Consider the following 24,960-nt stretch of genomic DNA (forward strand, 5'->3'; position numbering starts at 1 on the left):
CTGGGTGCAGTGGCTCATGCCTGTAATCCTAGCATTTTGGGAGGCTCAGATGGGCAGATCACCTGAGGTCAGGAGTTTGAGACCAGCCTGACCAACATGGTGAAAACCCCGTCTCTACTAAAAAATACAAAATTAGCCAGGCGTGGTGGTGCACACCTGTAGTTCCAGCTGCTCAGGAGGCTGAGGCTGGAGAATCGCTTGAACCTGGGAGGGAGAGGTTGCAGTAAGCTGAGGTGAAGACACTGCACTTCAGCCTGGGCGACAGAGTAGGACTCCAGCTCAAAAAAGAAAAAAAAGGGGGGACCCAGTGCAGTGGCTCACGCCTATAATCCTAACACTTTGGGAGGCCGAGGTGGGCAGATTTCTTGAACTGAGGGGTTCAAAACCAGCCTGGATGACACAGTGAAACCCCGTCTCTACTAAAAAATACAAAAAAATTAGCCGGGCCTGGCGGCAGGCACCTGTTATCCCAGCTACTCGGGAAGCTGAGGAAGGAGAATTGCTTGAACCTGGGAGGCAGAGGTTGCAGCAAGCTGAGATCACGATTCTGCGCTCCAGCCTGAGTGACAGAGTGAGACTCTGTCTCAAAAAGAAAGAGAGAGTAAATTTGCTATCATTTAAGTCAAGAAGGAATGTATTTTTATGTTAACCTTTCAGCTAGTGGTAGAATAGTTAAAATGAGAAAAATAACATATATAGAGGTATCTGAATGATTTTCTTATCTTTTTTATGATCTATTCCAAAACTCCAAAAAAAGCCCACACCAGATAAAGAAATTTCAGAAAAGGAAAAAGAAAAGTATCAGGAGGAATTTGAGCACTTTCAACAAGAATTGGATAAAAAAAAAGAGGAATTCCAGAAGGGCCACCCCGACCTCCAAGGGCAGCCTGGTGAGTTGTAGCGAAGCTGGCATGGGTGCCGCAGCAGGGCTGGGGACTGATGATCATGGATGCTTGAGTCTCTGTTGCCTGGCTCATCCCTGCTCTCTGAACAGGCACATTCCAAGTGATTTCTGGAAACAATTTAGGAGCAAATCTTTAGTCTTTAAGAGTCGGGAGACTGGCATTTTTGCCAGTGAGAATGTGGCTTAGTCATGTATGAAATAGAGAGTACCATGGTTATTTGGACGAATGGAACCACTAGAGTGAAAGCTCCCTGACAACAGGGATTTTGTTTGCTGTATTCACTGCTGTGTCCACTAAGCCTAAAAAGAAGTCCAAAACAATGCTAACCTAGTAGTTCAGGTTCAGTAAATATTTTTTGAATGAAATCATCAAAAGTTTATGTTTTTGCTTTTAGTGACACATATTTACCTTATAGTGTGGAGGTAATCCTTAAAATCTATCAAAACTGTTATGAAAGTAATGTGACATGATACCTGCTTCTCCTCCCCATACTACTCAATAGAATCCTGGACTGTATAGATAAAAATTATAAAATACTAGTCTAAGCCAATGTTATTAAGAACTTGAGTGTGCTAATGTCAAAAAGAAAACATTTTAAGGCCAAATTGAGGGACTTTATATTATCTGCTAGCTTTTTATGTGAATTGTTCCCTGGCAGCGTAAGGGATCAAAGGTGTACTTAATAAAGGCTGTGGCTAGCATTTGAACTCTATGTAGTATGCAGTTCTCTTAATGATCAACAGTATGAGTCAGACTTAATGAATTGAAAAATGAATCATAAAGGTCATTCTTATTTTGAATTTGTTTTAAACATCATCACATACAATTTGTGAGTATATCCTGAAGCTGACTGTAGTGTTTGAAAAGTATGGTTTGGTAAATTTTGACAAATGTGTATACCCATTTAACCATCACCCAGATCAGTGTACGGAACATTTTTATCATCCCAGAAAGTTCCCTCATGCCTCCTTAAAGTCAGCCACCTTCTCCACAGAGCCCATCACTATTTTTATTGTTATCACTGTAGATTAGTTCTGCCTATTCCTATAAGTAGAATCACACAGTGCATATGAAAGAGAAATATTTTTCCATTTTTATTTTATTTAACTTTTTATGTATTTAGGGGGTACAAGTGCAGATTTCTTTTATGCTTGTGTCACATAGTGGTGAAGTTTGGGGATTTAGTGTACCTCTCACCCTAATGAACATGGTACTCAGTGGGTAATTTTCAACCTTCATTCACCTCCCACATTTTGTAGTTTCCAGGGTCCGTTATTCTGCTCCATATGTCCATTTGTACCCATTGTTTAGCTTTCACTTATAAGTGAAAATATATGGTATTTGACTTTCTAAGTCATTTCACTTGGGATAATGGCTTCCAGTTCCATCCATGTTGCTGCAAAAGACATGATTTCATTCTTATTTTATGGCTGAGTAGTAGTCTATAGTATATACACACATATATATGCACACATGCCACATTTTCTTTATCAAGTTCTCTGTTGATGGACACTTAGGTTGATTCGATATCTTTGCTGTTTTAAACAGGGCTGCGATAAATGAATGAGTGCAGGTATCTTTTTGATATAATGATTTCTTTCCCTTCGGGTAAATACCCAGTAGAGTAGTGGAATTGCTGGATCAAACGGTAATTCTAATTTTAGTTCTTTGAGAATTCTCCATACTATTTTCTGTGAAGGTTGTACTAACTTACATTCCCACCAACAGCATACAGGCATTCTCTTTTCTCCACATCCTTGACAACATCTGTTGTCTTTTGACTTTTTAGTAATGGCCATTGTGATTTATGTAAGATAGTATCTCATTGTGGTTTTAATTTGGATTTTTTTGATGATTAGTGATGTTGAGCATTTTTTCATTTATTTGTTGGCCACTTGTGTGTCTTCTTTTGAAAAATATCTGTTCATGCTCTTTGCCCAGTTTTTTAATGGGCTTTTTGTTTTTCACTTGAGTTGTGAGTTCCTTGAAGATTCTGGATATTAGCCCTTCATTGCATGCATAGTTTGCAAATATTTTATCCCATTCTGTAGGTTAGATTACTGTGTTGATTGTTTCTTTTGCTGTGTAGAAGCTTTTTAGCTTTAAGTCCCATTTGTCTATTTTTGTTTTTCTTGTGTTTGCCTTTGAGTACTTGGTCTAAATTCTTTACCTAGGCCAATATGCAGAAGAGTCTTTCCTCAGTTTTCTTTTAGGATTTGTATGGTTTCAGGTGTTGTGTTTAGATCTTTAATCCATCTTGAGTTAATTTTTGCATATGGTGAGAAGTATGGGTCCACTTGCATTCTTCTATATATAGCTATTCAATTTTTTCAGCACTGTTTATTGAATAGGGTGTCTTTCCGCCAGTATATATTTTTGTTGACTTTGTTGAAGATAAGTTGGTTGTAGGTCTGTGGGTTTATTTCTTGGTCCTCTGTTCTGTTCCATTGACTTATGTGTCTGTTTTCATACCAGTATTGTGCTGGTTTGGTTACTTTAGCCTTGTAGTATAATCTGAAGTCAGGTAATATGATGCCTCCAGGTTTATGCCTTTTGCTTAGCATTGCTTTGGCTATTTGGGCTCCTTTTTGTTCTGTATGAATTTTAGGAATTTTTTTCTAATTCTGTGAAAAATGACATTAGTAATTTGATAGGGAGTGTCTAGAACTAGTAGATGGCTTTGGGCATTATGATCCTTTTAATAATATTGATTTCTTCCAATTCATGAGCATGGGATGCTTTTCCATTTGTTTGTGTCATCTACCATTTCTCTCGTTGTTTTGAAGTTCTGCTTATAGAGAGCTTTCCCCTCCTTGGTTAAATGTATTTCTAGGTGATTTATTTTTCTTTCAGCTGTTGTAGATGGAATTGCATTCTTGATTTGTCCTTGGCGAGATCATTATCAGTATATGAAAATGCTACTGATTTCTATACATTAATTTTTTATCTTAAAACATTACTGAATTCCTTTATCAAATCTAAGAGTTTTTTTGGTGAAGTCATTAGGGTTTTTTAGATAAAAGATCATATCATTAGTGAAAAGGGATAACGTTACTTTCTCATTTCCAGTTTGAATGCCTTTTATTTTCTTCTCTTGCCTGATTGCTCTGGTGAAGACTTCTAGTATTATGTTTTTACACATAAAAGTGATAAAAGTGGGCATCCTTATCCTGTTCCAGTTCTTAAAGGGAATGTTTTCAACTTTTCCCTGTTAAGTGTGATACTGGCTGTGGGTTTGTCATATGTGGCCTTTATTATGTTGAGGTCTGTTCATTGGGGATTTTTATCGTGAAGGGATGATGAATTTTATTGAATGCCCTTTCTGAGTCTGTTGAAATGATCATGTTTTTTGTTCTTAATTCTGTTTATGTGGTGTATCATATATATAGATTTTTTGTATTGTTGAACCCTTCTTGCATCCCTGGGATAAATCCCACCTGATTGTGCTGTATTATCTTTTTGATGTGCTGTAGGATTTGTTTTGCTGGTATTCTGTTAAGGATTTTTGCATCTTTGTTCATCAGGGATATTGGTCTGTAGTTTTCTGTTTTTTGTGGCCTTGTCTGGTTTTGGTATCAGGGTCATACCACCTTCATAGAATGAGTTAGGGAGAATTCTCTTCGCAAAGTTTTGGAATAATTTCAGGAGAATTGGTTTTTCTTGATATGTTTGATAGAATTCAGCTATAAATCCATCTAGTCCTGGCTGGTAAGATTTTTTTTTTTTTTTTTTTTTTTTTTTTTTTTTTTACTACTGATTGAGTCTTGCTACTCATTATTGGTGTGTTCAGGAGTTCTGTTTCTTCCTGTTTCGATCTCAGAAAGTTGTATGTTTCCAGGAACTTACCCATTTCCTCTAGGTTTTCTAGTTTGTGAGCGTATAGTTGTTCAAATGGTTTCTGATGATCGTTTGTATATTTGTGGAATCTGTTGTAATGTCTCCTTTTCTTCCGATTGTGTTTATTTGGATCGTCTCCCTTTTCTTGCCTAGTCTAGCTAGCGGTTTATCGATTTTGTCTATGTTTTCAAGGAACCAGCTTTTTGTTTTGTTGATCCTTTATTAATTTCTTTGTCTCTTTCATTTAGCTTTGCCCTTATCTTTGTTATTTATTTTCTTCTGTTAACTTTGGGTTTGGTTTGTTCTTGGTTTTCTAGTTTCCTGAGGTATAATGTTAGATTGTTTTGATCTTTCCACTTTCTGATGTAGGCATTTAATGCTGTAAACTGCCCTCTTCACACTGCTTTTTTTGCTGTTTTGGTGTGTTGTTTTTCCATTTTCATTCACTTCAAGAAATTTTTACATTTATGTCTTAATTTCTTTATTGACAAAGTGAATGTTCAGGAGCATGCTGTTTAATTTCCATGTGTGTGTTTAGTTTCTGAAGTTCCTCTTAGTATTGATTTCTAGATTCACACCATTGTGGTCTAAGTCACTTGATATGATTCTGATTCTCAAAATTTGCTAAGACTTATTTTGTGGCCTAATATGTAGTCTGTGTCGGGGAGTCTTCTGTGTGCTGGTGAAAAGAATGTATATTCCATAGTTATTGTAGAAAGTTCTGTAAATGTCTAAGTCCATTTGGTCTAAAGTCCAATTTAAGCCCAATGTTTCTTTGTTATTTTTCTGTCTCGATCTATCTAGTGTTGTGTGTGTGGTGTTAAATTCTCCCACTATTATTGCATTACTGTCTTTCTTTTTCTTTGGTTCTAGTGACAATTTTCTGAATTTCGATGCTCTAATGTTAGGTGCATATAAATTAGGATTGTTATATCTTCTTGCTGAATTGATCCCTTTATCATTATATAATAACCTTCTTTGTCTTTTCTTTTTTAAGTCTGTCTTATCTAAGTATAGCTACTCCTGCTCACTTTTGGTTTCCATTTGCTTGGACTATTTTTCCGCCTCTTTACTTTCAGTCTATGTGTGTTTTTATGGATAAGGTAAGTTTCTTGTAGGCAGTATATAGTTGTGCCATGTATTTTAATCCATTCTACCAGTCTGTATCTTTTAGTGGAACATTTAATCCATCTACATTCAAGGTTAATATTGATATAGGAGGCTTTGTTCCTGTCATATTGTTCATTATTTTCAAGTTGTCTTATAAATTCTTTGTTCCTTTCTTCTTTTCCATCTTTGTCTTTGTCATTTGATGAAATTCTGTCATGTTACCATTTGATTCCTACATCTTCCTCACGTGTGATTGTTTTATAAGAACTTTTATATTTCTCTTTTTATCATGGTGAATGTTGACCTTTTGTTTCCATGTTTAAGACCACTTTGAGCATTTCCTGTCATGCTGGTCTAGTAATGATAAATTTCCCCAGCATTTGCTTGTCTGGAAAAGGCTTTATTTTTTTTTCATTTGTGAAGCTGATTCTGGCAGGATATAAAATTCTTGGCTGACAGTTTTCTTTTTATTAGCACTTTGAGAATGCCCATTCCTTTCTGGCCTGGAAGGTTTCTGCTGAAAAGTCTGCTGTTAATCTGATGGAATTTCCATTACAAGTGACTTAAGTACTTTTCTCTTGCTAATTTTAGAATTATTTCACATTGACTTTAGACATTCTGAATATAATATGCTGTAGTGAAATCCTTTTTGCAATATATTTTTCTGGGGATTGCTGAGCCTCCAGTATCTGGATATCTAACTTTTTTGCTAGACTTGGGAAACTTTCATCGATTATTTTCTTAGTTTTTCTCCTTAGCCAGGCAACAACTGCAGCTGTATCAACTTGAACTCGGACTAAGAGCAGGGCACAGCTCAGCATGAAATTCTCAAAACTGTGCCTTGTGCCTGGGACCAAGGAGAGCAGGGACCCTCCTAGCCAGGTGTCATGAGCAAGAAACTGTTAAGGAGTGCAGTCTGCCCACATCTGTTTCACAAGAGTCCATTGCAGGGCAGTGGGTATTGTCCTAGATATGCATAGAAGAGCCTGGTTTCCCTGTCTCTCCTTGGCCAGGTGGTAGCTACAGCCTTGTCAGCCCAAACATAGCCTGAGGGTGGGGCACAACCTTCCATTAAACTCTCAATATTTCACCTTGGGTCTGGGACCAGAGAGGGTAGGGTCCCTCCCAGGCAAGCAGCATGGACAAGAAGCTGTGGGAAGTGCCGTCTGCTCATGTCTCAGTATCAGCAGCACACTTCAGCAAGGCAGTAGGGACCTTCCTAGGGGTGCATAGGAGTGACCAGTGTGTCCCCCCTTCTCTCCTTGGAACATTGCAGTGGCTGCAGCCATGTCTGTAGATCCCCGGTATCTAGGCTATCAGCAGTAGTGCCCAACTGGAGCTGTTCTAGGCTCGAATGCCTGTGGGATTCCAAGTGATCTCCCTTTATGGAGCAACATCTCTGTGCCATATTTAGGCAGTTCCATATGTCCAGCCCAAGGCCTTAGTGGGCCAAGGGTTTCTTCTGTAGCCAGGATCATAAAAGCCCATTTTGGACTGCAGGGGCCTGAGGTTTTGTCTCTTACTGTTTCCCATCATCTAGGAGCCTCTTCTGGTGCTCAGTCAGCTCCTGGCTGGGCAAGCTGCCTCAGACTCTCTCCTTACTTATTTTGCTGCTTCCTATTTCTTCTCTGATGAGTCCTAGCATTCTCTCCTAGGCAATCTATTTGAAATGCAAGTATCTACTTACTACTCTGGTTTTTCTCCATGGAGGAGGCACATACTACCTGCATCTGGTTAGCCGTTTTGTTCCCTCCTGAGATTTTCTAAGAAAAATTATTTTTAAATAATTTAAACCCAGTTTATAATAAGTGTTCAATCACCTGAAATGGCAGAAAACAAATAATTTAATCATTATTAAATCAATTATCTGCATGTTTTCTGTTTGGGAGATTGTACCGCTCTGATGATGATGTTCTAATTTTGCTCTATGTTGGCGCTTTGGTCACTTATGGTATTTTGAAACTTACATATGTGTAGGTGACTGATCATTTTTTTTTATTTCCTTTTCAGCGGAGGAAATATTTGAGAGTGTAGGAGATCGAGAGCTAAGACAAGTCTTTGAAGGACAAAATCGTATTCATCTTGAAATCAAGCAGCTGAACCGGCAGTTAGATATGATTCTTGATGAACAGAGAAGATATGTTTCTTCCTTAACAGAGGAAATCTCTAAAAGAGGAGCAGGAATGCCCGGGCAGCATGGGCAGGTGGGCTTGCAGAATATGCACATGTGCCTCATTTACCCTTTGCTGGAAGGGAAGTAAAGAAGAAGGGCTACTGTACTATGTGCTCATAGAATGTGGATTATTCAGCTTGCTCGTCATTGTTTCTTCCTCCAGATCTCTCAACAAGAACTGGATACTGTTGTGAAAACTCAGCATGAGATTCTGAGACAAGTAAATGAAATGAAGTAAGTATGTAAAAGTAGTGTCTGTGTGTTATGTGATTTTTGTATCCTAAATTTGTGACTTTAGGTGTGCAAGCACTGTATATTGTAAGATTTCTGCATGAGGGTAAGAATCCTGTTCTAGATTCATTCTGCAAATAGGGGACCATAAATACAGCAACTTTTAATGTTTAAAAACTGCAAACATGTCTAAAGTTTTTAATTGTTCAGAGCTGGAAAAGAAAAAATGGTTTTGGCATCTTTTAAAAAAATAGGAGATTTGTCAGTTACTTGACAGAGCCAGGTGTGTTCTTATATTTATAAAATATAAAAAGAATATGAAGTAATATATAACAATTTTATGAAAAGTACTAGGGGAATAAATATGTGTAGCATTGTAAGACTGTAATAGAAGCAGACCCGATGCAGGAAATTCTTTTTGATGAAATGAAACCATTTTGAATGTAGTATGTGTGACTACCTCTTTTTCATTCCCGTCTTTTACTGTCAGAGAGACTGGACAGAGTTGGAGCAGAGAGGAGATAATTGTGTCCTTAGAATGTTGAACAGTAAATTTCTAATGAGAATGATTGACTTATGCAGATAATTAACAGCTTTCAATGCCTGGAGCACAGATAACAAACCAAAGTGTCATGTTTCCATAACCTAACATTTTAGAGCACTGTCCCAACCTGTATAACCCTTGACAAACAAGAATGTCAAAGTGAGTTCTTTAGGACTGGAGAATTAAACAGAGTTAGATCAAACAGAAGGTGATTCTATCTGATATCTAGAGATTAAAGGCACTTAACTTACAACTGCAAATTTATATTTCTTCAATTTTTCTCTTTGTATTTAAAAAAATCTTCATAATGTGAACTCATTGAAATATTTATGATGCTAAATGAATAGTTTAGCTCTTCAAATAGTTTAATGAATAGAATCCTTTTAGAAATAGACTGGATCATGTAACACAACCTTTTAAAAAATCTTTTTATTTTGATCTAATTTTAGACCTCAGAAGCTACAAAAATAGTATGGGAAGTTTCTGTACATCCTTCACCCATCTTCCTCTAATTTACATAACCATGATATAATTGTCAGAACCAGGAAATTAACATTGATACAGTTCAATCAACTAAATTAATGACCTATTCAAAATTTATCAGTTTCTCCACCAACGCCTTTTTTCTATTCCAGGATCCTATCCACAATCGCACATTACATTTAGTGATTTTTTCTCTTTAGCCTTCTGCAGTCTGCAGTAGTTCCATCTTTCCTTGTCTTTCATGACCTTGACATTTTCCAAGAGCATTAATCAGTTAATACCTTTTGATTTGGGTTTGGTTGGATGGAAATTCCACATTTTGATAAGATATTATATATAATATGTTATATATAGTATATGTTATATAATATGTAGTGTATATATTATTATATAAGATTGATAAGATATTACTGATGATGTTGGCCATGATCACTTGGTTATGGTGGTTTCCTATCGCTATCTACTTTAAAGTTACTGTATTTCCCTTTGTGGTTAATATTTTGGAGAAGGTACTTTGAGACTATGTAAGTATCCATTTCAAACTTCTGCTCATTCATTTTAGCATCCATTGATGTTTCTTGCCTGAAACAAGAATGTGGTTTTTGCCAAATGCTGACTTTATTTTTTCTTTTCATTTTTTATTTATTTGCTTATTTATTTTTTTGAGACAGGGTCCAGCTCTGTTGCCCAGGCTGGAGTGCAGTAATGCAATCACAGCTCTCTGCAACCTCAACCTCCTGGGCTCAAATGATCCTCCTACCTCAGCCTCCTGAGTAGCTGGGACTACAGATATATGCCACCACACCCAGCTAATTTTTCTATTTTTTTTGGATTTGGGATTTTGCCATGTTGCCCAGGCTGATTTCAAACTCCTGAGCTCAATCGGTCCTTCTGCCTCTGCCTCCCAAAGTGTTGGGATTACAGGCGTGAGCCACCACACCTGGCCCTGATGTTTATATTTCTATAATTCCCTCTACATTTGCTCATTGGAATTCTGCTGTCAGGACCAACCATCCTTTCTCTCCCATTTATTTATTTAGATCACTACAGACTCATGGATGTTTATTCCATAGGTTACAATCCAACACTCTTACTTATTTTGCTGCTCAGATCGTTTCAGGTATGGTCATTCTGAGCTCCTTCATGTTGTCATCTTTGTTCTCTCAACAAGCCCCCATCTTTTATTGAGCATTTAAAAAATTTATGATACTGCACTATCTTCTAGGGTTATCTTGTATTTTCTCTGCCCTCAGTGAGCCCTGGTTCCTTTTTCTTGAAAAAGGTATTTGAAAACCAACCTCTGAGGAATCACCACACTGTCTTCTACAATGGTTGAACTAGTTTACAATCCCACCAGCAGTGTAAAAGTGTTCCTATTTCTCCGCATCCTCTCCAGCACCTGTTGTTTCCTGACTTTTTAATGATTGCCATTCTAACTGGTGTGAGATGGTATCTCATTGTGGTTTTGATTTGCTTTTCTCTGATGGCCAGTTATGATGAGCATTTTTTCATGTGTCTGTTGGCTGCATAAATGGCTTCTTTTAGAAGTGTCTGTTCATATCCTTCGCCCACTTTTTGGTGGGATTGTTTTTTTTCTTGTAAGTTAGTTTGAGTTCTTTGTAGATTCTGGATATTAGCCCTTTGTCAGATGAGTAGATTGCAAAACTTTTCTCCCATTCTGTAGGTTGCCTATTCACTCTGATGTTAGTTTCTTTTGCTGTGCAGAATCTCTTTAGTTTAATTAGATCCCATTTGTCAATTTTGGCTTTTGTTGTATTGCTTTTGGTGTTTTAGACATGAAGTCCTTGCCCATGCGTATGTCCTGAATGGTATTGCCTAGGTTTTCTTCTAGGGTTTTTATGGTTTTAGGTCTAACATTTAAGTCTTTAATCCATCTTAAATTAATTTTTGTGTAAAGTGTAAGGAAGGGATACCCAAAGGATTATAAATCATGCTGCTATAAAGACACATGCACACGTGTGTTTATTGTGGCACTATTCACAATAGGAAAGACTTGGAATCAACCCAGATGTCCATCAGTGATAGATAGAAAATGTGACACATATACACCATGGAATACTATGCAGCCATAAAAAAGATGAGTTCATGTCCTTTATAGGGACATGGATGAAGCTGGAAACCATCATTCTCAGCAAAGTAGCGCAAGGACAGAAAACCAAATACCACATGTTCTCACTCATAGGTGGGAATTGAACAATGAGAACACTTGGACACAGGAAGGGGAACATCACACACTGGGGCCTGTTGTGGAGTGGGGGAGAGGGGAGGGATAGCATTAGGAGATATACCTAATGTAAAAGACGAGTTAATGGGTGCAGCACACCAACATGGCACATGTATGCATATGTGAACGTTGCGCACATGTATCCTAGAACTTAAAGTATAATAATAAATAAATACTAGGAAAAAAATAACCAAAAGTAGAACTGTCATTTGATCTAGCAATCCCACCACTGGGTATCTACCCAGTGGAAAAGAAGTCATTATACAAAAAAGATATTTGCACACGCATGTTTATAACATCACAGTTTGCAGTTGCAAAATCATGGAACCAACCCAAATGCCCATCAATCAACGAGTGGATAAAGAAACTGTGAGAGAGATATATACATATATATATGATGGAATACTACTCAGCCACAAAAAGGAATGGATTAATGGCATTTGCAGTGACCTGGATGAGAATGGAGACTATTCTAAGTGAAGTAACTCAGGAATGGAAAACCAAACACTGTATGTTCTCACTGATACGTGGGAGCTAAGCTATGAGGACACAAAGGCATAAGAACAATACAATGGACTTTGGGGACTTCGGGGGAAGGGTGTTGGGGGTTGAGGGATAAACGACTACAAATAGGGTGCAATGTATATTGCTCGGGTGATGGGTGCACCAAAATCTCACAAATCACCACTAAATAACTTACTCATGTAACCAAACACCACCTGTACCCCAATAACCTATGGGAAATAAAAAAGAAAAAAAGAAAACCAACCTCTGGGCACTAGGTGTGCTCATTACTACCACGGTGCCGTTACCTCTAGACCTCTTCGTGGACAGAGCTAGAGAATATATATATGTATACTAACCCATGCATGTACATGAGTCTGTAGTTCCATGTCTGTCAACCTGTTTTTGTCTTAAACCATGAGATTATGCAGATATTTTGGATTCTGGCTGGACTGAATGCTGCAGAGTTCATTTTTAACTTTTCCTCTTGTCTTATTTGAAAATTCTTTCGCCATCAGGGAGAAACCTGGTTCTTACTATCTGTATCTATAACATATTTACTTATTGGTTCCACTTGAGTATGCACATACGTACACACAAAGTGGTTTCAAATTGTTAACTCATATCCCTGTGAGAAAGACATTTTTTGACAAGTTTATGTAAAGTTCCTTTTATTTCTAGCTTTACAGTATCCAGCCCAGATACTATTTTCCAGATAGTTTCTTCGTGTAGTTCTTTTTTTCCCTACTCCTTTCATTATGGCTGATGTTACTCATTTAGGATCCAGTTAGATTCTTTGTTAATGCTTATATTCCTCCTATATCCTGGTTGATTTAAATTGTTTGTATTTTGGGTATGTGAATACTATGATTCTAAGGGGCAGAGCATGTGTGTATTGCTTCTTCATCCTTGCTAACACTTTCCCATTCTCCCCTTCTTTCCAGCTCTTTCCCACCCATTCCCTCTTGGTAACCAATTCTGTTAGCTTCTGGTTTGTTCTTCCTGTATTTCTTCTGTATATACCTGTTTTCTTTTTCTTTTTTTGTGTGTTTGTTTTTGGTTTTGTTTTGTTTTGTTTTGTTTTGTTTTGTTTTTGAGATGGAGTTTTGCTCTTGTTGCCCAGGCTGGAGTGCAATGGTGCAATCTTGGCTCACCGCAACCTCTGCCTTCTGGGTTCAAGTGATTCTCCTGCCTCAGCCTCCCATGTAGCTGGGATTGTAGGCACCTGCCACCACGCCTGGCTAATTTTGTATTTTTAGTACAGATGGGGTTTCTCCATGTTGGCCAGGCTGGTCTCTTAACTCATGACCTCAGGTGATCCACCCGCCTTGGCCTCCCAAAATGCTGGGATTACAGGTGTTAGCCACTGCACCCCGCCCATATTTTCTGAAGTACTCTTCCTCTGTGAAGGATAGCATACTCTAAATACTCTTTTGTGCTTTGCATGTTTAACTTGACAGTAGTACTAGGACATCTAAAGATGTAACTAGTTGTCAGGACATCCTAGCTATCCAGTTGTATTATCCATAGAATCCCTTTCTTAGAGGAGTTAACAATCCTTGCAGACTCCCACTTACTGAGAACAAATGTCATGCATACAATAAGTTAATACAAAAACTGAGCTCAAGTTTCTGAACTAGTCCTCTGGACCTTTTTCTTTAGGATTTAGCTTCAGAAAAAATGTAAAGATATAGGAAATATTTGCCTTTAATGGAAAGGGTGGTTTGTTTCTTTGTGGATTTTTATATTCTTAAGGAATCATAGAAATTTTTTTTTTTAGCAGAAAGAGATCTTAGAAAGCATGTAGCTTTTCTGTAGCAGCTGATGCCTCTTCCCACTTCTCCATCTCAAAATCCCTTTCAAGACTTCTGGTATACCATTTACTCTTGGTGTTCTTTGGCCTCTGCTTCCATTTAGTTATCTTCACTTGCTCTCCTTCCATCATCCCTTAAAAGGTATTCTTTTCAAGGGTTCTGTCCAGCCCTCTTTTCACTTGACCTGTTTTCTAAACCAAATATGACCACCTTCCACATTTCTATCCCCAGAGAGTCCTCTTCATTTTTTGACACTCAGCTAAATGCATCTTTCTTTGTAGAGCTCTAGTTGTGCTTCTTTCTTTCTTTTTATTTTATTTTTTTTTATTTTATTTTTTTATTTTATTTTTTTTTATTATTATACTTTGAGTTCTAGGGTACATGTGCATAACATGCAGACAAAGTTGTGCTTCTTTCACATTGCTTTCCTGCTAGACAGTGCATGTCCGCAGAGCAGGTATTTCTTTTTTTTTTTTTTTTTTCAAAGTTTATATCCCTAAATATTCCCTGGCTCACAGCACTTATGAAATAAATGTTAGCAGAATGAACAGGCAAATGAATGAATGACTGAGTAGGAGCGCATTAGGTGACTCAATCTTTGGTATATTAAAAAGACATTTATACTGAGCAAGTTCATGCTTCTGGGAAGCAAAATTCTTAAATGCAGATATGTAACAACGTTATATACTCTGGGGGGTTTGGTCTTGGTAGTATTTTAGTTATATTAAAATGTTATGCTTAATTTGACTTTCAGTGGAAAAGCTTAGCGCCCCATGGATTTTCTTGGGCATATGTGCCATTGAAAGAAATTGTAATCAACACATTGATTCAAAAGCACTTGACATATTTTGTAACTACTTTTAAGTCTTTACTGCTCACGTAACTCAAATATAATTTTTTAAATGTTATAGTTAACATTCCGTCTGACATATAGTGTTATTTTTAAGTAATTTGAGTCTTTTTTTTTTTTTTCTTCTGGTAAAGCTCTTACTTTTTAAACTACATTTGACTCCAATGAGATAACTTATTTATTTATTCCTCCAAATTAAACCATAGCTGTTGAAGGCACTAGTAGGAAATCAGAATTGTGACCCCTGTCCTCAGGGTCACAAAGCCATTAGTCTCCAGCTGTATGCTGTATGAGTGAAATATCTATCTATGCAGCTACAGAGCAGACAAGTCTGTGTGTGTGAGTGTGCCTATAGGAAATGATTGCATTCGGCACTAGTCCTTTATGGTACAGCTGAACACCTAGAAAGATTTATTACAACTTCATTAAAAATATCATCCATTATATTCAATATCCACTTACACTATTGGTTTTAACACAAATTACCTAGTAGTATTTTCTACATGGTATTTTTAGATGACCTTTAGTAAAAGATAAAGGCATAATGTTGTTTTATAAATTATTTTCCAATTTTGAACACAACTCAATTTTTTAAAATACTTCTTTACCATTTTTTTTTTTAAGGATGTAATATATTGAACTTGAAAAGGTATAAGTATTGGAGATCTGTGACTGAAAAAAAATAATCTCTATAGTGATTTTATTGTATCAAGAGTCTCTCTGTTTCAGAAATTCCATGAGTGAAACCGTCAGACTGGTCAGTGGAATGCAGCACCCTGGCTCTGCCGGAGGCGTCTATGAGACAGCACAGCACTTCGCTGACATCAAAGAGCACCTGCACACAGTAAAGAGGGACATAGACAACTTAGTGCAGCGAAACATGGTGACTTTGTTTCCTTTTCCTTTCATAATTATAATCTCTAGGAAAGAAAGAACTCACACTCTACTGAAAATCTTGTAACCCTTTGGTTAATGCTGATGCTTATTTTTAATGTTTAAGGTAGAATTGTCCCATACATTGTAGATCTCCATGTGTAAACAGCTCCCATAGCGGTTATGGTTTTTTAATATGTAATATTTGTATTATCATTTCATGAAAATATTTTCTGATTTCCGTGTTAATGTCTTCTCTGATCCATGGATCGCCTAAGGTGTATTTCTTTGGCCTATTTTTTCCTCAAGGTTCTATAATCTGGCAATTTCTTGCTATCTTGTTAGCGTCATTTACCTTTACCTGGGTTTCGTGTGCTTGGATTGGGTTGGATTTGTTTTTGACTCTGCTAGTTGTCTTCTGTAAGACATATTTGGGATATGATTGGCCCATATTTCCTAGTGTACCTTACCAGAAGCAGAAATCCCAATCCTTTATATTTTATATCATGTTTTATCTTTTTAAAAGCTTTTTAAAACATTTGATGTCCTTTAGAAAATATGCTAACATATTAGTAATAATGTTACATTAACTCTCCCAAGGTCAGTAACTAGTAAGTAGTAGAGGGAGATAACTTAGGTCTTCAGCTTCTAATCTTGTCTCCTTTACATTTTTTGACAACTCTCTTAACTATATTCCTGTATATATGCCTTGAATATACATTTTTTTTCAAACATGGCTTAATAGTTTTCTTATTGATCATGACCTCTCATCCAAAGCATTACTATCTGTCCCCTTAGTTCTGTTTGAGGTTATTTTTCTCCTACTTTAGCCTTTGTTGCAGTGACCAAATTGATACTGTGCATATCCATTTACTGAAGAACTTTGCCCCACAAATATAACTATATTGGGAACAACTAATCTTAGAAGCCATTCTCTCTGGATACTTGGATGAAATCTTTGTTTCTGATATTTAATTACCTCCTTAAAATAGAAGGAATACTCAGGGAAATAGGGAAAGAAATATTTTTCAGAACACCAGTGAGTAATGTTGAATGCTATGAGGTTGGAGAGAATGAGGACTGAGAAAAAGCCATTCTATATGTCAAGTAGTTTGTTGATAGGGTGACCATGTAATTTATTGTCTGACCTGGAACACTTTTGAGAGTGAAGGGGGTGCTGTTAATAATCACACCACTACAGCAAGCGTGAACTGGGAGTGTCCAGAGGAGTTGTCTGTGGTGACCCTAGCCTCAGTGACATCAGGAACAGTAACATTATCATATACCGTAATGCGGACAGGAGCCAGGTGGCAGTGAGTTAGTGACTGGGTAGTGAAAAGGTGGAGGCCTTCCGGTGTCACCTACTCCTTCAAAAACAGTTGTTAGTAAAAGTTAAGGGGATAGAAGGTTTTCTGGGGGATGAAAAAATGAAAATACTTGTTTATATAGCAAACTGAGTTTTACAAAGATTTCACATTTATTTCTTTTTCCAAACTGCTAATTTGACTAACTGTAATAGAGAGTCATTTGCCTTACAGCTGTCAAATGAAAAGTCGAAATGCCCAGAACTACCACCATTTCCATCATGTTTGTCTACGGTCCACTTCATTATATTTGTTGTGGTGCAAACTGTATTATTCATTGGTTATATCATGTATAGGTAAGTCTCTTGATAAAATTTGACCCAATATTTTTCTGCATCTGTTTAATTAGAAATATTCAACTAAGTTATCTATGTTCATAATACAATTTTCACCACCTATAAAATTGTTTATTGTGATTTCTGTTCATTTCAGTTCACATAAAATGCATGTATAGAATATGTGTTTATCTTTACGCATTGTATAATTCAAAAGGCATTGATATTTTAATTTTCAACAATCCTGTTTCAAGTTAAGTATATAGACCTTCTTTCAGTGTTTGTTTCTTTTTTTCCCTAGGTCTCAGCAAGAAGCAGCTGCCAAAAAGTTCTTTTGACTACCATTTTCATGTGTACATCATCTATTTGTGTACAAAATGTTGTTGTTTTGAGGGAATTTAAGTATTTAAATTGCTTCATAGTCTAAATTATTAAAATTTTTAAATAAAATAACTGTTTAAACATTGATTTGCAGTTAAGAATAAACCTTAAAGCAAAGACAGCCACATTTTAATTTGTTCACAGTATGTAAATCTGTCTAAATTTCAGTGAATTTCTGGTCACTATGATACAGCCACTGAGCAGAATATTGACCAGTAAGAGGGTAAATAAGAAAGTGGGGGCAACCCCTGGATATGAATGTTACCCCCTAAGTCTCCAATATTGCAGGTTTCCCTGTGTAACATAGACACACTTGCCCTCATGCCTCCCAGAATATGAGGTCTAATTAAGAAGTCCCATCAGGTTTATTTTGTAACCAAAGTCTTTTTTAGAGGTCAGACTTCCTAATCAAAGGCCTGGGCCTGCAGTCCTTTCATCTTAATTTAACTTCCTTTGAAATCAAAGAATATTTTGAGAGCTTTAAGGATCTGGATAATAGACTTCAAAATGTTAAGTGAAAAATTTTTTTCCTCTATTTATCAATGATATATTTCACTTTTAAAGGAAAGTTTAGAGGAAAATTAATAGCTGCTTTTTGCCTAAAAAACCTTGTAAGTGGAAACATTCCTCTGAGAATGACTTTTATAGGTATTTTGCCTGGTAATGTATTCATTCATGATTGCCCATATTCTTGAATGTCTTCATTCCAATGGTGTCAGGTCAATATTATGAAAATAATTTTTGTATTTATATTTGTAACTTAAGGAATTCATTTCTCCCATTTACTACAGCCTGTAAATTCAGCTCAAATTGTATGATCTGAGGATATTTTAAATTTACAAAACCTGCCACTACATTCTGGTTTACATTAGTTACTTCATGCTGGCTGGGGTTAGTGACCATTTGCATACTCTTTTAAATCAAGGAGGCTGTAGTAGAAGCAGTTTTAAGATTCTTGAAGGCAAAATTTGAAAAACAGTGATTACTTGTACTTGTTTCCTTTTAGTGCCAGAACTAAGTGAAGCACTTGTTAGTAAACTTAACCTTGAAATATCAGACTGGAAGGAGTTTTTAGAGTCTTTGTGCATAGCTGTAGGTATTATAGAAACAGTCTGTAAATGACAGTTTAAGATGCAAATTTAATTTTGTTCACAGCTGATTTATACTGATTTTTGCTGCCTTCAAAATACTGTTTTACCTCTTTTAGCTAGAGTGGTTGTCTTTCATTTGCCATAGAATTCCAAACAATACTATTTTATAAAATAGTACGGTTGAATTATTCCAAGCCTCCCTAGGTTTGCTCTCAAATGTCATTCACAGATTGGGCTAACAACCTAAAATCTATGTATAAAGACTGTCTGAAGAACTCTGTATGATAGCCGTACCGAATGAGTGCTGTGTGTGCAAACAGTCTCGCATTGCTTTTTATGTTGATACTTATCCTGGAACACTGAAAGAGAATATGCCAGTGATAACTTACTTTACTTCAGTCATTTCAACACAGAAAATGCTTCTCTAGCGTTTTTCTTTTGTAGTGTTAACATTTTGAAATTCATGTTTCAGAGGCTTCATCATCACAGAATTTACTCTTGCTCCATGAAAAAAATTATATACCTTCAGAAGAATATTTAAGTTGTAGACTATGAAACTTGAGAAATCCTCCTGAGATAAAAGGCTGCCAAATCCAGTATTATAAAGTCCATGGTCATATGTGCCTGTGCATTAAAGGAATACCAGATCTATGCAGTATACATTTTTCGGGCTGAAATTCAAGGGGAATCATTCTCATCATTCTTATTACAAATGGAGATGGCTGTTATGAAACAGCACGAGCATGAACCTTTCATCTTTTATACTTAGTGATACACTTTGCTTGAAAATCACTCAGTAAAGTAGTTCACGCAGAATGTGTATCATATTATTTGAAGTTTGGTTTTTCTCAAAATCATTGACTTTTGTAAGGAGCTCATTTCTGAACAAAAAGGTTTGCTCTGTGGAAAAATCAATCACTGCCAGGATTCTTTCATTTCTGTACTATTTTGTATAACTGAATTTGTTCACTTCTCTCACACCAGCAAGTGTTTTACAGGTGCCTTGGATTAAAACAAAGTTGATTTTAAAATTTTTATGTAAGTCATTGTGTTTATGATGCCACTTTTAAAAGGAAAATGCAATTGCTTAATGGCTAATACCCTTATTTCATGTACCTATTTGTGTTCTAATAATTGTTTGAATGTTTTATTCAGCTTAAAACTTTACCACGAAGTCATAAACAGTAAACAATGTTTTGTTATGTATTAAGGGAATAGCAGTGTTTCTCAAAGTATAATCCATAGACCATCTGGGTCATGGTGCCTGGTTTCAGACCACCTGAATCAAATCTTAGGGGTGGGGCTTTGGGATGTCATTGTTCAATATGAGGCACCTCAGGAGATTCTGAGCACACCGATGTCTGAGAACCACTAAAATGAGGAGTGGAAAAAAAATAGATGTTTTGTTAATTTAGAGCTGATCTGAGAGGATAATATATTTTTATTGTCAATGACATTAACAGATGTGCACTGATTCTTTTATACCTACAATTAATGTTCCTTTTTATTAAAACTCTTGGTTCATGAGCAACTACAGACTGACTCTAGATTATTACCTGTTGCTTTTAGTATTTTCGTGATGGCTTTTAAACTTATGAAATCATCTTAAGATCATTCATGGTCAAGCCATGAAAACTCCCAACTTCAAGCCTGCCTGCTAAAGCTTTTTTGCCTTCCTCATTGTGATTATGGTAACATTTTCTCTCAGACAGTTGTACTTTTTGATAACTTAGGGAAAATAGAAATTACTTGAACAAGGGATTGCCTGCCTCACTGCATTGCAGAGATACCGTTTTTGTAAAGAACACAAATAGCAGTTGTGACTATTAAGATGTGATTATCTTTCCCTGTCCATGTGCTTATCAAAAGAAGATAGTGAACAAATGATTATATTGAGGATTTTTTAAATTTATAAGATCTAATGTGAAATCCACACTTGGAACTTTTTAGATCTATCTGTTGCTTGTTTAATATATTTCTTTTATGACATTACTTAAAGTTTAAAAGGGTTTTCTATCCACTGTCAATTTGAATTGGATAACATTTTGTCATCTTTTTTTTTTTTTTTTCCTGATTGTTATTTGATGCTAGCTGGAATTCAAGAAATGGTATTGACCTTATTCAAATAAAGAAATATTTTAGTAAATTTGCTTTTTCCTTCATTGATCCTGGATAATAAGTTGCCATTTGTTTTTCAGACAGGACCTGTATTGTGATAGCATTTCATTTATCACATGCTTTGGGCTCTGCCCAAGGTAGCCTGCTGCATGCAGAGGCAGTACATGGAAGCATGGCACGAGAACATAGAAATGGTCATGGATAACTGTTTACCCTTGCTGGTAATGAAAATACAAACTAATTAATACAATGTATTTGATGTTTTTACCTCTAATAACCAAATGATGGCAAAAGTGTAGTTAAGCTGGAACTGATAGTCATTACTAATTAGTGGTAGTTTAAAAAATATTTTAATCTTTTTGGCAAGTACCGTTTAACCAAGTAATTCCAATTCTGAGAGTTAATGTGGTATAAAAATAAAAGAGTAGGGCTTTGAGGTTAGACAAATCTAGGTTTGAATCCTGGCTCTCTCACTGGAGGTCACCTTCAGTTTCCTCATAATACTTATCTCGCACAGTTATAAGCATAGTAAAAGTGTCTTTATAAGGAGGCTTCAAAAAATGGTAGACTAATTGGTAAAGACAAATGGTGGATAAAATAAAAGATTTAAATACATAGATGGGTTCGAAATAATTGAGAACTTAAAACCCGATCAGGGAGCCTACTGGTAGTAGTAGGGAGTGGCAGAAACTAGACTACACACAGGCCCTAGATACTGTCATTGAAAGTTATGTTCATTTGTGGCATTGAGGACATGACTTTAGGCCTGAAAAACCCAGGAGGCTTGAACTGAGATACTAGAATAAAATGAGGACCCTGGAAGAGCTGCTTTTTCAGTGGAAATGGGCTGAAAGGACCTCTTACTTCTACCCCAGACCTCTTCTACCCCAACAGCTCGGAGAAGGCATAGGAAGCATCTCTCCCTGGAACTCTGGGTAAGGGGACATTCCTTGTTAAGAGATTGAAGCCCAGGTGTATGCTTTATTTACATGGTGTGGAATTCTCTACATCAAAAACAATATATAAATTGGTTTTTGTCTGGGAAAATCCAGAAGGCAAAACAAAACCACTCATTAGCAATAATTCCACAGCAAAAGTATATTAGACAGCACTAGACAACCATAGGGACAGCCAGTCCTAACTGAAATGAGCTCTAAAAATTATAAACCAGAAAAATATGAAAGAGTGACAGTAGACACAATAATGAAACCTGGCACCTCCAAGAATCTGAGATAATAGAACAGTCAGAAGAAGACAACAAATATGTACACTTGAAATGACTTTAAAAATACTGAAGAGTTTATAAAAGGACTGGAAATCATGAGGAAGAAATGAAACACTGAAAAGTAAGACAGTTGGAGTTCCAAAGAACCACCCAAAACACAACTTCGATATGGGAGGTGGAGATCAAATTTGGATACCAGATTGGACAAAGCTCAAAAGAATTCTTGAATTAGAAGATAGATCTGAGCAAATTACCAAGAATGCAACACAGATACTAAAATGGTGGAAAATGCAATAAATTGGCAGTTGGTGAGAAGGTACAACATACGTCTACCAGTAGTTCTAGAAGGTACAGGAGAGTCATGATGACTCCCCGTCTCAAAAAAAAAAAAATTTATTGCTCACTGTTCTGAAAGACTGGGAAAGTGAAGATCAAGCCTCTACCCTCATGACCTAATCACCTACAAATGTAGTAACACATTGGACATTAGGATTTCAACATAGGAGTTTTGGGACAAGCAAACATTCAGGCAAGCATCTAATGACTATTTGAAGTGGGGAGTGAATGAGAAGGAAGAATGTAAGCTGATACTCTGTTTCTGGCTTGTGGAATTGGATGGAAGGTATCCTAAAATGGAACACAAGAAAAAGGATGGGAATTGAAGATGAGGGAAGAAGAGGTTAAGTTCCATTTGGAACATAGATTTTGACATAACTAGCCAAGTAAAAATGGCCAGAAGGCAATATAGGCTTGGATTCAGGGCAGAACCATACCTCAATTTTTTATCTCTAAAATGGGGTGATAACTGAGATAACAGAGCACCATAAATAGAGCTTAGGAATAAGACGCTTGTGCCCAGTAAATGTTAGCTATTCTTATTCTATGCGTCTGAAAATCAGAAGAGAGAACTGACCCAGAACAGTACAACACAGGATTTTTGGCTCTTTCTCTACCTGCTCATGAGTTCTAAAAAAAGGGAAACAGTCCTCAGCAGTGCTGGGAGTCCCATTCCGTTTCTCAGATCCTCACAAATAAGTCCGGAAGCTGCCCAGTCAGCTGCCACGTGGCATTTACTGTTTCTCTTCTCTGAACCCCCGTGATGCCCACTGGGTGCTGCTCCTCCTGATGGCATCATCCCCTGTGTTGGCCCTTAACTGCTCGCTCTTCTGGATCTGCCATTTCTGCCATGTCAGCCCAGCAGTGGCACCATTTCTGCCATGTTCCATCATACAGGTCCCGCTGCTCCTCAGGGGAGGATTTCATTCTCCTGCCAGACAAGCAGCCACTTCTGCCATCTGGCACCCTCATGACTGCCATTGTCCACAGAAGCAATGGAGGCTTCCAGGAGCCAGTCCGTGGGGTGGTGTATTAGGTTCTTCAGAGAAACAACCTTTAAATACACACGTACATATACACATATATACACACATACATACATATAAAATCAGGTATGGTTTACATGATTATGGAGGCTGAGAAGTCCCACGATCTGCCATCTGCAAGCTGGAGACCCAGAAAAGCCAGTAGTATAGCCGGAAGGCCTGAAAGCCAGAGCCAATGGTGTGGAGTCCATCTGAGCCTGAAGGCTTGAGGACCGTGAGTGCCCCGGGCAGAGGAAGATCAGTGTTCCCAGCTCAAGAAGACAGCAAATCCAACCTTCCTCTGGCTTTTCTCTTCAGGCCCTCACAGATTGGACGATGCCCATCCACACTGGGGAGGATCATCTGCTTTCCTCAGCCAAACCAAATGTAGATCTCTTCCATGAACAGCCTCACAGACGCACCAGAAACAATGTTGAACCAGATAATCCTGGCATCTAGTGACCCAGTCAAGTTGGCATGTAAAATTAACCATCATGGGTAGTTTGTGGCCAAATGGAGAAGAATGACTCTCTCCCGCCTGCATGTTACTTTCTGTTAAGAAAATACTAAAGCAGTGATGCATGGGCCCCAGGGTCAGAGTTCTCGGTGAGAATGGCTGTTACTATTAATTAAAGGTCCATCTCTAGGAAACAGTCCTAATGGGTTCATGAGCCTTGGCCAGGGTGAACCTGAGTGAAAGACACTACAGAATTTCTCAAGCCTCTGGGAACTAAGACTTTGTAACTGAGGCAAACTTACTGTGTCTGCTCTGAATGAGTCTCTCCCAAGAGCCTCCTTAGTACTTAATGCAAATAGACTTATTGCTAGCCATACCATGAATGTTACAATTTGCCAAATATACCTGAATTCCAAGCATGAACATAGCTCAGCTCAAATTGGTCAGCCCACTGTGTAAACAGTAAGTTAGTAAATTAATCTTTGGTTCCCAGCCCATCTTCCCCTTCCACGTAGAACCAGCATGGCAATTTTCAATCAGATCATGGAAGCCAGCATGGCCTGTTAGAAAATAACAAGCACTGAATTGCCTACCAACTCAGCACTCTACCAGCATGGAAGTTCTGTGGTAGAGAGGATACAGAATAGAATACAGTTATTACCTCACCAAAAAGTGATGTCTGTGAACTGAAATAGACCAGTCATATAGTGATGGCAAAAGAAATATTTTAGGGGTCAGGCATGGTGGCTCACACCTGTAACCCCAACACTTTGGGAGGCCAAGGTGGGAGGATCTCTTGAGCCCATGAGTTTGAGACCAGCCTGGGCAACATAGAGAGACCTTATCTCTACAAAAAATAAAAAATTAGCCAGGTGTGATGGCACATGCCTGTAGTCTCAGCCATTCAGGAGGCTGAGGCAGGAGGATCGCTTGAGCCCATGAGATCAAGGCTATAGTGAGCCATGATTATGCACTCCAGCTTGGGTGACAGAGTAAGACCCTGTCACACACACACACACACACACACACAAAAGATTTTGAAACGTTCAGTATAACATTGCTGAATATTTCTGGAAGACAGAAGAATCAGCCTGGGATACATTTCTTAAAATGGCCACT

The 24,960-nt window shown here is 37.3% G+C and overlaps 1 protein-coding gene and 1 long non-coding RNA gene across 2 annotated transcripts in view; one reads left to right on the forward strand and one right to left on the reverse strand.

Moving 5' to 3' along the window:
• Nucleotides 1–20,826, forward strand: part of LOC105477043 (lectin, mannose binding 1) — a 32,434-nt gene extending 11,608 nt beyond the window's left edge. The window contains exons 8-13 of the mRNA XM_011733360.3: nucleotides 758–890; nucleotides 7,863–8,056; nucleotides 8,189–8,259; nucleotides 15,426–15,579; nucleotides 17,108–17,229; nucleotides 17,510–20,826. Of these exons, the coding sequence (XP_011731662.1) occupies nucleotides 758–890; nucleotides 7,863–8,056; nucleotides 8,189–8,259; nucleotides 15,426–15,579; nucleotides 17,108–17,229; nucleotides 17,510–17,546 (711 nt within the window). The 3' untranslated portion in view covers nucleotides 17,547–20,826. The remainder of the gene's footprint in view (nucleotides 1–757; nucleotides 891–7,862; nucleotides 8,057–8,188; nucleotides 8,260–15,425; nucleotides 15,580–17,107; nucleotides 17,230–17,509) is intronic.
• LOC105477044 (uncharacterized) overlaps nucleotides 1–24,960 on the reverse strand; it is a 144,411-nt gene that overhangs the window by 68,326 nt on the left and 51,125 nt on the right. The gene's annotated exons all lie outside the window — the stretch shown is intronic.

This window comes from Macaca nemestrina, chromosome 19 (genome assembly GCF_043159975.1).
Source record: "Macaca nemestrina isolate mMacNem1 chromosome 19, mMacNem.hap1, whole genome shotgun sequence".
Taxonomy (NCBI): domain Eukaryota; kingdom Metazoa; phylum Chordata; class Mammalia; order Primates; family Cercopithecidae; genus Macaca; species Macaca nemestrina.